The sequence below is a fragment of the Carassius auratus genome, chromosome 19 (genome assembly GCF_003368295.1).
Source record: "Carassius auratus strain Wakin chromosome 19, ASM336829v1, whole genome shotgun sequence".
NCBI classification, from domain to species: domain Eukaryota; kingdom Metazoa; phylum Chordata; class Actinopteri; order Cypriniformes; family Cyprinidae; genus Carassius; species Carassius auratus.
The window spans coordinates 4,695,755-4,708,459 of NC_039261.1; the positions used below are offsets into that span (position 1 = coordinate 4,695,755).

At 43.1% G+C, this 12,705-nt stretch overlaps 1 protein-coding gene across 1 annotated transcript; it reads left to right on the top strand.

Moving 5' to 3' along the window:
* The first annotated feature begins 1,250 nt into the window (after positions 1-1,250).
* Positions 1,251-12,418, top strand: LOC113119182 (E3 ubiquitin/ISG15 ligase TRIM25-like). The gene is made up of 5 exons (XM_026288450.1): positions 1,251-1,889; positions 10,741-10,836; positions 10,990-11,223; positions 11,334-11,484; positions 11,565-12,418. Exons 1-5 carry the CDS (start codon positions 1,317-1,319, stop codon positions 11,675-11,677), a joined length of 1,167 nt encoding a protein of 388 aa, XP_026144235.1. The 5' UTR covers positions 1,251-1,316; the 3' UTR covers positions 11,678-12,418.
* The last annotated feature ends 287 nt before the right edge of the window (positions 12,419-12,705 follow it).

Sequence of the window (12,705 nt, forward strand, 5' to 3'; positions counted from 1 at the left end):
CGTGAAAAAGATGAGCTTTCGTGACGATGCGCAGCAGTGGCCCGTCAACTGTCCTGAGCATCTTTTTAGGCTGGGGCCCCAGCCAGTCGGTTATATGAAATATCAAGGTGAAAGTCATCATAGCTTGCTTAACCCGACTTTGAGAATAGATTAACGGCGATATTTTTTTTAATCGCCTGATAAGAGTCTCGCTTTAACGCAGCACGTTAACACCGATAACGGCCCACCACTAATATATAGTACATTTCACATTTCAGTTTTTGAAGGACAGCACAAATTTTTAATAAAATACATAGCATTAAAAATTCTGTACTGATGAGCATAGAGCGGTTTATTAATTTAATAAAATGTTGAATTAGTACTCTCAACTTAAAACTCATACATCTACAAGACTGTCACTGTTTCACTCCACTATTGATTCTAAAACATTTTTTGTTATTCAGACGTAAATTTACTTTATCAAGAGAATCTTCACAAACAGTTCTTCAAAGCCAAAAAGATGAATGTGAAAAACTAAAATTTGTTTTAAGTAAAACAAAATTTTAATATGCATTTGTATCTTATTAGTTAGGGTTACTCTTTATGAAAAGATCATGATTTTACAATTGAAATGGGTGGAGAAAGAAACAAATTGTGCTGTTTGCTGATAGCTTTGTATCTTTTATCAGTTTCTATTATATTTTAATCCAATATTCTACATACTCCTGTGGGCTCCATATAGCTTTGATAACTTATGTGGGCAAATCTTACATTGTATTTTAATTTTGAATCCTAGCTATCCACCTTCCCCCCCCCCTCCCCCCCCCCCCCCGCCCACATGATGCTTTGCACAAATTATTGGAGAAACTTCTGTGTACACTGTAAACAATCAACAAAAGGTTCGCTCTATGAATGCAATAATGAGTATTTTCAAAAACTGGGTACAGTAAGGTGACATTATGTTACCCACCTTCAACCATTGATCATTAAAAGAAAATTTAAAAGTGTAAAAACATTAATTAACAAATTACTTTCAACATACTGCACCATGAATAAAGCGAAATAATACAATGACCTGTGTCAATATACCAAGAAAAAGGGTCCTCATGACATGACCTATATACACTATAACTGGTTACTGCCACCTACAGCCAACTCTGTGCCCTATCTAGTGGATCTTTGTAGTATGAATGATAAGGCAAGTTTAATGCACTTCAAGGCCAGACTCATTTTGCTCACGTCTCTCAAAAACAGAATCAGGAAATTACATCAACCCTTCACTTCGAGGAAACGAAACTTAAGCGCCATTTAGCTGTAGTGTGTCTCTGTATAGTGAAATGGCTGAAGCCAGGTTTTCTCATGACCAGTTCAGCTGTTCAGTGTGTCTGGATCTACTGAAAGATCCAGTGACTATTCCCTGTGGACACAGTTACTGTATGAGCTGCATTAAACAATGTTGGAATCAAGAGGATGAGAAGAGAGTCTACAGCTGCCCTCAGTGCAGACAGACCTTCAGACCAAGACCTGCTTTAGGTAAAAACACCATGCTGGCTGAAGTGGTGGAGCAACTGAAGAAGACTGATCTCCAAACTGCCGTTCCTGCTGGGCCTCGAGATGTGAAGTGTGACGTCTGTACTGGAAGAAAACAAAAAGCAGTGAAGTCCTGTTTGGTGTGTCTTAACTCTTTCTGTCAAAATCACCTTGAACAACATGAGAATCTCTTCAGAGGAAAGAGACACGATTTAATGGACGCCACTAAATACCTTCAGAAGATGATCTGCAGTAAACATAAAAAACTGCTGGACATTTTCTGCTGCTCTGACCAGCGTTGTATATGTATGCTCTGCATGGTGGACAAACACAAAAATCATGATACTGTATCAACTGCAGCAGAGAGGAAAGAGAAACAGGTAAAGACTGAAAGACACTGTGCTTTATTTAAGAAATTTTGTTAAAACGATTAAAATCATAAAACAGCTGTAATTCTGTACTGAACTAGAGTGACATAAAAAAAAACAGTAATCGCAACAAGCTAATAGATAATAATTAAAAGTCATCTTGAGCTCAAATGGTGCTGCTCGTAATAATAATTAAATGGCAATGAAACCCTATTTTGCAGCAATGGTGAACACACAAGATATCCTCAAAAAAGTGTCAAATGCATGAGTCATCATAAAGAGCGCACCATACTGTTTTTTCTTCTTAAACCAAAAAGGGGCATTCAAAAACGAAAATGCTTCGTGTGAAAAACGATTAGCGCATGGCTTAATGAACGAATAAGAAAGTTAAGGGGTTAATGAACAGAGAGTTCTGTGTATATGTTCTGGTATTTGCTGCTCTGAAGTGCTGACCAGATGGCAAAAGTTCAAAGATGGGTTGACTTGGATGTGAGAGATCCAGAGTGATTTTCTGAGCCCTTTTCCTCACTCTGGATGTATACAGTTCTTGAAGCGTGGGCAGGGGAGCACCAATAATCCTTTCAGCAGTCCGAACAGTTCTCTGTAGTCTTCTGATTTTGTTGCTGAACCAAACCAGACAGTTATTGAAGTACACAGGACAGACTTGATGGCAGAATAGAAGTGTTTCATCAGCTCCTGTGGCCAGTTAAAGGGTTAGTTCAGCCAAATATTAAAATTATGTCATTAATAACTTACCCTCATGTCCAGTGCCGCTGCTATCCATTTTGGTGCCCTAAGCATAACTCCTTTATGAAGCCCCCCACTTCGACCCCGAGAAAGAAATAAAAACGTTTGTTTTTGCCAGTTTAACTTTTTATTACCAAACATTACTCAATACCAATAACAAACAATAGCAGCATCACAGTATTAAACTTAAGAACACTAAAAAGAGAAAGAAAATCTTCACAGCTTTGCTGACTTTGTAAACAGTCAACAGAATAGCAAAAGAAAAAAAATATCAAAATAATCCAGACTTTTTTTTTTTTTTTGCAAATTCAATGTCACTTTGAATAAATTAAATTAAATAATCATCAATAAGTACTAGGGCTGTTACTTTTGTGAAAAAATCATTTTCGATTTTTAAGACATAAGTGTTTATTGAATCGATTGTAAAATCGATTTTCCATGTCTAACAAAAATACGTTTCCTTTTTCAACGTCAATAAACGGACGAAAGTAAAGAGAGAGCTGGAAACACTCAAGTCAACAATATTTTTTATTTAATTGGCATGAAGTTTCATGGCAAAATTTTCGGGTCCAGAGAAGAGCATTTTTTTATTCACTATATGTCCAGCTGTTGAGAAGACGCGCTCCGACCGCACTGATGTCCCAGGACACTCAGGTACAGCTGTTCAAGGTGGGGGTATTACTGCAGATTTTCCACCACAAAAGCCGGTCGCTATCAGCTTGCAATGGCCCTTTCATAACTCTGAATATCTTGTAACTAGATGCGCGAATGAGGAGAATTCGCGTCTACCGTGCCGCGAGACCTCCAGACGCGTGGAAACACGTCTTTACATTGTAAGTTATAATAACATAGTTTGCTGATGCTAACATTAACGTCAGCAAGTACGAGGCGCATTACGATTAGCAGCAGCACGCACATCACATGCAGCATATTTCCCGTACTTTCTAGACTAGACCGGACTAGACTAGAGCAATTATTAAATATCTTTCTTGTTCCCCCTTTTTTGTTACATATACATGGCTAAAATGTGCCTAATATTTCTATAGGCTAATGAAATAATACCTGCATAAAAAAAAAAAAAATCATTAGGCTATTTTTGGTGCCCCCTCAGCACTTGGTGCCCTACGCACAGTGCGTGATGCACGTGTTGGGAGATGCACGCTGCTCATGTCGTTCCAAACCAGTAAGACCTTGGTTTATCTTTGGAACACAGTTGAAGATGTTTTAGATTTAGTCCGAGAGCTCTCAGTCCCTCCATTGAAGCTGTGTGTACTGTATACTGTCCATGTCCAGAAAGGTAAGAAAAACATAATCAAAGTAGTCCATGAGTCATTATGTGGCTCGACTCAATGTTCACCTTCAGTTCCCTTTCGATACTTCACTCATACTGCGTATGGGGAAAAGCTCCTTTTTTCCTCGATACTGAAGCCTTTTTCAATAACGCAGTGCAAGTGCACTGCCATTGGTTTAATCTGTAAACTTTTTTAAACCAATGACAGCGCTGCGTAGCTGCGCGAGCCTGTGGCGATGCAGCGCGCCAAAGCCCGCCAAAATGGGTGGGGTGAATGGCTATATAAGCAGGCAATCGCCAGAGGAAATCAGATCTTACTCCTTCAGCGACGACTTCACTTCACTGGATCTCTGCTGAACGCCTTCGCCTGGAACGAGCTCTCGCCGTCGAAGAGGCTCCGCAGCGGACCAGCTGAGACCGCCGACCGCCTGCAGCGCCAGCGTTCTCGCAGACAGCCGCTCTCAGCGCCGATCTCGGGCCGCCCGCTTCCGGCCGCTTCTCAGCGATCTCCTGCCACCATCCGGCGATCGTAAAAGAGGTTTTCACCGCTCTGAAAGAGCTTTTCTAACGCCATTTTAACAGCGGCGGCCATGCCGCGCCACAGCTGTGGCACATGCAGAGCCCCTCTGAGGCTGCACTCACTGAGACTTCATGCTGCTTTTGTGAGAGCATGAGTATCGCCCCTCTGCGCTCGCGGATTGCTTTCTTTAATGAAGCCCCTCGCGCCTTCCCGTCTTTCCTCCCGCGAGCCGGCCAGGAAAAGACAGCGGGGAAGAGGGGCTCAGCGCCCCTAAGGAGCAGCACCCAGCTCGCCCCACTAGGCGCGCTAAACCGCCTAGACGTCAGGGCCCCCGGCAAAGGATTGCGCTGGACCCGACGCCCTCTAAATCCTCCTGATCGTTGGGGAAGAAAGAGGAAGGGGCAAAGTCCTGCCGCGGCCGGACCACCCCAGAAGCTCTCTCACCTGTCTGCTGTGCGACCTGGGCCCACCGTTGTTGCGTCCACACAAAGCGCCGTTGTTATGGCGAACACAATAAATATTTCACATTTTCAAAAAGAGAGCAGTTTTCCTCTTCCACACTCGTCAGTGTTCAGGCCCCTAATCAGCGGTCTGCCATCCGTCACTATCCAGCCCCTTGTCACGCGGGCCGAGGCCTGGCAGGCCATCCCCGGAGTGTCCAAGTGGGTGTTGGGGATAATAAAACACGGCTACTCACTGCAGTTCGCCCGAAGACCCCCGTGTTTTCGCGGAGTGATTCCCACCCCGGTAGAGCCGGACGACACTCAGGTCCTCCACACCGAAGTGATGACGCTGTTAAGGAAGGGAGCCATAGAGATAGTTCCTCCCTCAGAAAGCGGATCGGGGTTCTACAGCCGTTATTTCCTTGTCCCCAAGAAAGATGGCGGTCTCAGACCCATCTTAGACCTCAGACACCTGAACCTTTCCCTAATGAAACAGAAGTTCAAGATGTTGACACTGAAGCAGATCCTCACGCAGATTTGCCCCGAGGACTGGTTCTTCTCGCTGGACCTGAAAGATGCTTACTTTCACATCCATATAGCCCCCCATCACAAACGATTCTTGAGATTCGCGTTCGAGGGTGTGGCTTACCAATATACAGTCCTTCCCTTTGGGCTGTCTCTAACTCCCCGCACTTTCACAAAGTGCATGAACGAGGCGCTTTCCACTCTGAGACAGATGGGAATCCGCATTCTGAACTATCTCGACGACTGGCTCATTCTAGCCCAGTCTCGAACCGAGCTAGACCACAACAGATCCGTGCTCCTGAGCCACTTACAGTGCCTAGGACTCAGGGTCAATTTCACCAAGAGCTCACTGCTCCCCAGCCAACGTATTACGTTCCTGGGAGCAGTTTTCGACTAAGTCAATATGAGGGCGGTCATATCACCAGAGCGCGCTCTGGTACTTCAGCAGCTCGCGGCCTCTGTCAAGAACAAAGCCTGTTTCCCTCTGAAGTTCTTTCAGAGGATGCTAGGGCTGATGGCTTCCATTTTTACAGCTCGGCCTCTTACGAATGCAGCCCTTGCAGTACTGGCTGAAACTCCAGGTACCACCTCATGCTTGGCGGCACGGCCACTTTCGCATCAGGGTCAACCAGGCCTGTCTAGCAGCCCTGGAGCCTTGGATGAACCCTGTTTGGTTCAGTCGTGGAGACAGATGCGTCCAACCTCTCAACAGATGCGTCCCACCTGGGTTGGGGTGCTCTGTGCGAGGGCAGACCAGCCATCGGCTCATGGTAACACGAAGAAAGCCATCTCCATATCAACTGCCTCGAGATGCTGGCAGTGGAACGAGCCCTTCAATCCTTTCAGGCAATCCTGGAAGGGCGCCACATCCTAGTCCAGTCGGACAGCATGACAGTGGTGTCCTACATAAATCACCAAGGCTGCCTTTCGTCCAGCCACCTCTGCGCACTGGCAAAGCGCCTCTTGGAATGGGCATTACCCAGGTTGCGATCGCTCAAGGCGACACACATACCTGGCAAGACGAATCTGGGAGCAGACATGCTTTCATGGAGCAATGTCCCCTCGTTGGATAGTTGAAGCTATCGCTCTATGTTACTCCTCTGTGGGCCTTGAGTGCCCCATAGGAGTTAGAGCCCACTCTACTAGAGGGATGGCCTCTTCATGGGCCTGGTCTAGTGGTGTCTCTTTCAAGGACATCTGTGAGGCGGCCGGCTGGTCCTCGCCGTCCACTTTTGTCAGATTCTATAACTTGGATATCCCGACCTTGCATGCTCGGGTTCTTTCGGTTTGATACGACAGCCTCTTGCAGACTCTGTCATCATACCACCTCCAGGGAGCTAGCTCCCTCTTAGCAGTGTAGCGTCAAGGGTTCGATGGCTCCGGCCCTCTCACTTTTCCTCTGGACCCCAGGGTGTTCAAGTTAAGTCTTGTCGTTCCCTACCGTGGCACGGCGCGGTTGAATTCGTTCCCCATACGCAGTATGAGTGAAGTATCGAAAGGGAACATACTCGGTTACGAACGTAACCTCAGTTCCCTGAGATACGGAACGAGTACTGCGTTATATGCCGTGCCACGAGGCTGCGGGTTCAGTGTCGTGGCTTCAGTCGTATGACCTGATTTCCTCTGGCGATTGCCTGCTTATATAGCATTCGCCCCGCCCATTTTGGCGGGCTTTTGCGCGCTGCATCGCCACAGGCTCACGCAGCTACGCAGCGCTGTCATTGGTTTAAAAAAGTTTACAGATTAAACCAATGGCAGTGCAGTTGCACTGCGTTATTGAAAAAAAGGCTTCAGTATCGAGGAAAAAAGGAGCTTTTCCCCATACGCAGTACTCGTTCCGTATCTCAGGGAACCGAGTACGTTCTCTCTTCAGGTAACCGAGTACGTTCTCTCTTCACAGCAGTTCAGTCAGTGTACTGTTTGAGTAAATTAATTACTCCGGGATATTGGTTTGTTTGAACTCAAGTCGTTTTAGTTTTTGCTATTTTTGGACCAAAATGTATTTTCGATGCTTCAAAATATTCTAACATCTCCAACGTTTTGATAGTGTTCAGCTCCAGGTTGTTAAGACTGCACCAGACAGCCAGCTGCTCAACCTCTTCAAGTTCAAGTTCAAGTCTGCTTTATTGTCAATTTCCACATGTACAGTACATACATACAGAGAATCAAAATTGCGTTACTCTCAGACCCCGGTGCATACAGTTAACATTAACATTAAAGCCTAAAAAAATAACTAGATCAAATATAAAATGTAGATACAACTATACTGTACAATAAGGTAATGATATAAAAAAAGACATATAATAAAATAAAAAATAAAGTTAAATAAAGCAGCGCAAGGCAAATGACAGATATAGTGCAAATCAATGAAGTGAACAACAGTGAAGTTAAAAGATTTTTTAGTGCAAAAAAATCACTTATTAAAAATATCTTATTAAGTCTGATTAAAGTGACAAGTGACAAGTGACCGAGAGCAGTTGTTTTATTTAACTGACTGAGTTCCATACCGAATGAGGTAGTGAGCAGACCAATGCTGCACAAGTGATTAGTGCATGCCATCATATAATAATTAGTGTGTGTGGAGGGGAGGGGGCACAGGTTCAGGAGGGAGTTCAGCTTCCTAACAGCCTGGTGGATGAAGCTGTCCTTCAGTCTGCTGGTCCTGGCCTGGAGACTCCGCACGTGCACGTGATAATCATAAATTCCACCAGGGGTGAGCAGTGTTTGCAAATCACAACAGTATCACGGCCAGAGATGTATAAAGTACTATAGACCCATACTTGACTAAAAGTACAAGTGCTCTATCAAAAAAGTGACTTGAGTAGAAGCTGAAGTGCTCTTTAAGCACTACACTTAAGTAGAAGTACTAAAGTATTCAAAAAATTTTGTACTTAAGTATTGCAAGTAGTCTATTTAAAAATTTACTACTCAAGTACTGAAAGTAAAAGTACAAGTATTGTGTTATGTAGTTATTAAAGAAAGTAGTCAAAAGTTTGAACATATTGTTTTTACTATTTTAAATGATTAACCTAAAGGACAATTACAATTCCTTTGACTAACTTTTTGTAAACAAAAAACGGTTACAGGGTTAGTTCGCCCAGTTTGCTAAATTATGTCACTTACCCTCATGTTGTTTCAAACCCGTAAGACCTCAGTTTATTTTTGGAACACGGTTTAAGATATTTTAGATTTAGTCTGAGAGCTCTCAGTCCCTCCATTGAATCTGTGTGTACGGTATACTGTCCATGTCCAGAAAGGTAAGAAAAACATCATCAAAGTAGTGTGACTTCAGAGGGTCCTTTAGAATATTTTGAAGCATCAAAAATACATTTTGGTCCAAAAATAGCAAAAACTACGACTTTATTCAGCATTGTCTTCTCTTCCGTTTCTGTTGTAAGACAGTTAAAAACAAAGCAGTTTTTGATATCCGGTTCGCGAACGAATCATTCGATGTAACCGGATCTTTTTGAACCAGTTCAGCAAATCGAACTGAATCGCGGTTCACGGTTCGCGTCTCCAATACGCATTAATCCACAAATGACTTAAGCTGTTAACTTTTTTAATATGTCTGACACTCCCTCTGAGTTAAAACAAACCAATATCCCGGAGTAATTAATTTACTCACACAGTACACTGACTGAACTGATGTGAATAGAGAACTGAAGATGAACACCGAGCCGAGCCAGATAACGAACAACAGACTGACTCGTTCACGAGTCAAGAACCGTTTCTGTCAGACGCGTCCGATTCGTTAACCGAATTCTGTACTAATGTTATGAGCCCAGGTAAACCGAAGGCTTGGAGGCTTGCAGTCAACGCCAATGACGCCATTACGTCGAGCGCAAAAGAATCGGTGAACTGTTTTCTTCAACTGGTTTATTGAATAGAACTGTCAGAAAGAACTACTGGTGATCCCGAGAACCGATGCAACCGGTTCTTGACTCGTGAACGAGTCATTATCTGGCTCGGCTCGGTGTTCATCTCTCTCTTCACAGCAGTTCAGTCGGCACGCGCAGTCTTCTTAATCGCTTGATTCGCTCAATGATGTGCCATCTTCATCAAACCTGCCATCCACAGTTCTGGCAGTGGTAATGTGGATTTGTAATGGAATGATTCGTAAAATTTTTATAATTGTAACGAGTAACGATGCAGCACATAAAAAAATATTGGAGTAAAAGTATTAAACTCAGCGAAAATATGTACTGAAGTAAAAGTGGAAGTAGGAGAAAAAAATAATACTCTAGTAAAGTACAGATACTGCCTTTTAGTACTTAAGTACAGTAGTGAAGTAGTTCTACTTCGTTACTATACATCTCTGATCACGGCACCACGCGTCATTGATGTAAACACAAAGCCTGCCGCCGTGGGTTTTTCCTCCTGCGACGAGAGCTCTGACGCTCGATAGCATGTCAGCTGGTCGAGCTGAATGGCGCCATCTGGAACGCTGTTGCTGAGCCATGTTTCCGTGAACACAAAAACACAACAGTCTCTGACAACAGCATAGTAATCGAATGTAGTCCAGTTTATTATCCAACGAGCGAACGTTAGCCAGTACGATGGTGGGGATAGATGGCTTGTGTGGGTTAACCGTTAGCCTAGCCCGGATACTTCCGCGCTTCCCCCTCTTCTGCTTCCTCTCACACCGCTTGAGGCGCCTCCGCTGCGGGCGAGATGCAGTAGTGGGGGTCGGTGATGGTGAAGGCCTCTGTAGTAGATCGAGATCCCGCAGCTGTATTTGCGCTTACAGACAGGTAGACGCGACGACAACGTACAAAAACACTGCGACTCACAAGACAAAAAACACGAAAACACCGTTCTGTCGGGACAGAGAGAAGCTGCTGCGTTTGGACACGCCGCCATCTTGGTTGCATATATTTTGCATCATGTCTGTAGGCAGACTCGTCACCATCCTGGATGAGACCGATGAGTGTAGTGTCATCTGCAAACTTCAGGAGCTTGACATAGGGGTCTTTAGAGGTGCTGTCATTGGTGTACAGGGAGAAGAGCAGTGGGGAGACAACACATCCCTGAGGGGCACAAGTGTTGGTGTAGCAGCTGTTGGACATGAATTTCCCCAGTCTCACTAGCTGTTTCCTATCTGTCAGAAAGCTGGTGATCCACTGCGACTCAATCGCACCTGCTGATATAGCCAAGCATTCACTGCATAAAATAAAATAAAATAAAGGAATTAACACCATTAGCCAAGCAGTTGTTTAACATGTGTAATCAAAGGTATTTTGTGAGATGATTAAACAAAGGCAGGAGTCCTCAAAACATTTATTACTTTAAACATCACTCATATTTCTGTGATGTAACGTTATTTGTTTTGTCCTATAGAAGCACTTGGGTGATACACAGAGAAAATATCATAAGCAAATTAAGAAGAGAAAGAAAAAAATTAGGGAGCTGAAAGAAGCTGTGGAGATTCACAAGGTGAGTTTTGAGAAAAAGAAGAACTGCTGGTTTCAGACTCAGTTGGTTTCAGACTCTTCTTCAGATGGTTATTGAGGGTGATTTTCAGTCCCAATGAAGCACAGTAGACTGTGTGAGCAGCAGTAAGAGCTGATTGTATTGTGTGTCTTACAGCAATCTGCACAGACAGCAGTGGAGGACAGTGAGAGGATCTTTGGTAAGCTCATCAGCTCCATTAAGAGAAGACGCTCTGAGGTCACACAGATGATCAGAGATCAAGAAAAGACTGTAGTGAGTCGAGCTGAAGCACTTATAAAGCAACTGGAGAAGGAGATTGACCAAATGAGGTCCATAAATGACGAGCTGGAGCAGCTTTCACAAACACATAATGACATCCATTTCCTCCAGGTTGAACCATGATCTTTAGGCTCTTCTTTACAGCTTGTACTGATTGAATTATTTTTAATGATGCTTGAGTAGTATTTGTTTTTCTTAAAATATTTTTTCTGTCTGTGTAGAGTTACCTGTCTCTCCCTGTTCCTCCTGGGTCTCCGGATGTTCCCAAAATCAATGAGAGGTCTTTTGATAAAGTAGGAAAATCAGTGTCTCGGCTGAGACAGGAATTGGAGGATTTCTGCACAAAGGAGATTGAAAAGCTATCTGGTCAAGGTAGAGTACCAGCAGAGTCCAAATATATATATATACATTTATTTAGTTTTTACACTGAAAATGTCTGTTGGTTTCCACAGTGAGATGCATCCAGATAATTCCTCCCCCAGGACATGTGATCAAAAAAAAGCTTTTTTTAGTCACAATAAAACAACAAATCCTCGAGGAAGAACAGTGGGATTCAGAGGGATAAACATCATTTTACTGAATAAAAAATGAGTGCACGCTCCTCTGCCCTGATCTCGCATTCTTATGCAGTGCTTTGAAACTAAACAAAGCCCCAGTAAAGCCCTGTAAGGGACATTTGATTATTATTGGTATTAGTATTTGTTTTACTTAGAAGAGTTTTGTTAAATTGTCTGAATGCTTCATCAATATGCATGTTAAATATGTATTAATATGTATGAAATATGACACATGTTAAATATGTATTATAATTGGATGAGCATCCTGGTTTGATTTGGATATAAATCAAATCAATAGATGGCTGACAGAGTAGCATTGCTGGCATGATCTCCTGGAAATCTCAGTCTGTGTTATGCTCTATCCTGCTCATCCTCTCCCTATACAAGACATGTCGCTGATTTAAATAATTGGTACAACATTTAGAAGTTTTTTTGTTTTGTTTTTTGTCTTTCAACTTTCAGTCCTGTCTACTATATTTCTTCTTTTTGTGCACTCTATCCACATGTCCTCAGTTATGGATCAAGCGTTCAGAAATAAAGCTCTGATGGACATGCTCCAGCAAATTAAAAATGATATGCTGGCTCATTTTGATGCTAAACTTAACCACATTCAATGTAGCGTCAATGCAATGAATGACTCGCTTAAGTCACTAGGAGAACAAGGCCTAACCTGATTTTACCAAGTGAGACATGTTCCTGGGACAACATCGTTGTTGACCCTGGAACAACATTGTGATTAACCAATCAGATTTGAAGAACCAGTTTATAGATTTTGTGAAGTTTATGCTTAAAATCAGTGTTTGGTGCTTGTACATCAGTGTCATTCATCTATCATTTCCTCTGATTTTAGGGATTACTCATGGTTAAGGTTAGGTTTAGGTGTAGGGATATGGTTAAGAATATATTTTTGGAGTAAAATGTTGTTCCAGGGTCAACAAAATATGTTGACCTAGGAACACATCGGATTGGCAAAATCAGGACGTGCGAGAACAAGTGGGTGAATTCAGGGTCAGCTCTAACCAACATAACAGACCTG

Bases quoted from the DNA above. Each gene is read 5' to 3' on its own strand.
- LOC113119182 (XM_026288450.1), top strand. From the start codon at position 1,317: ATGGCTGAAGCCAGGTTTTCTCATGACCAGTTCAGCTGTTCAGTGTGT. The intron at 10,837-10,989 runs GTGAGTTTTGAG...TGTGTCTTACAG, and splicing joins AAGCTGTGGAGATTCACAAG to CAATCTGCACAGACAGCAGT. The intron at 11,485-11,564 runs GTAGAGTACCAG...TGGTTTCCACAG, and splicing joins TGAAAAGCTATCTGGTCAAG to TGAGATGCATCCAGATAATT.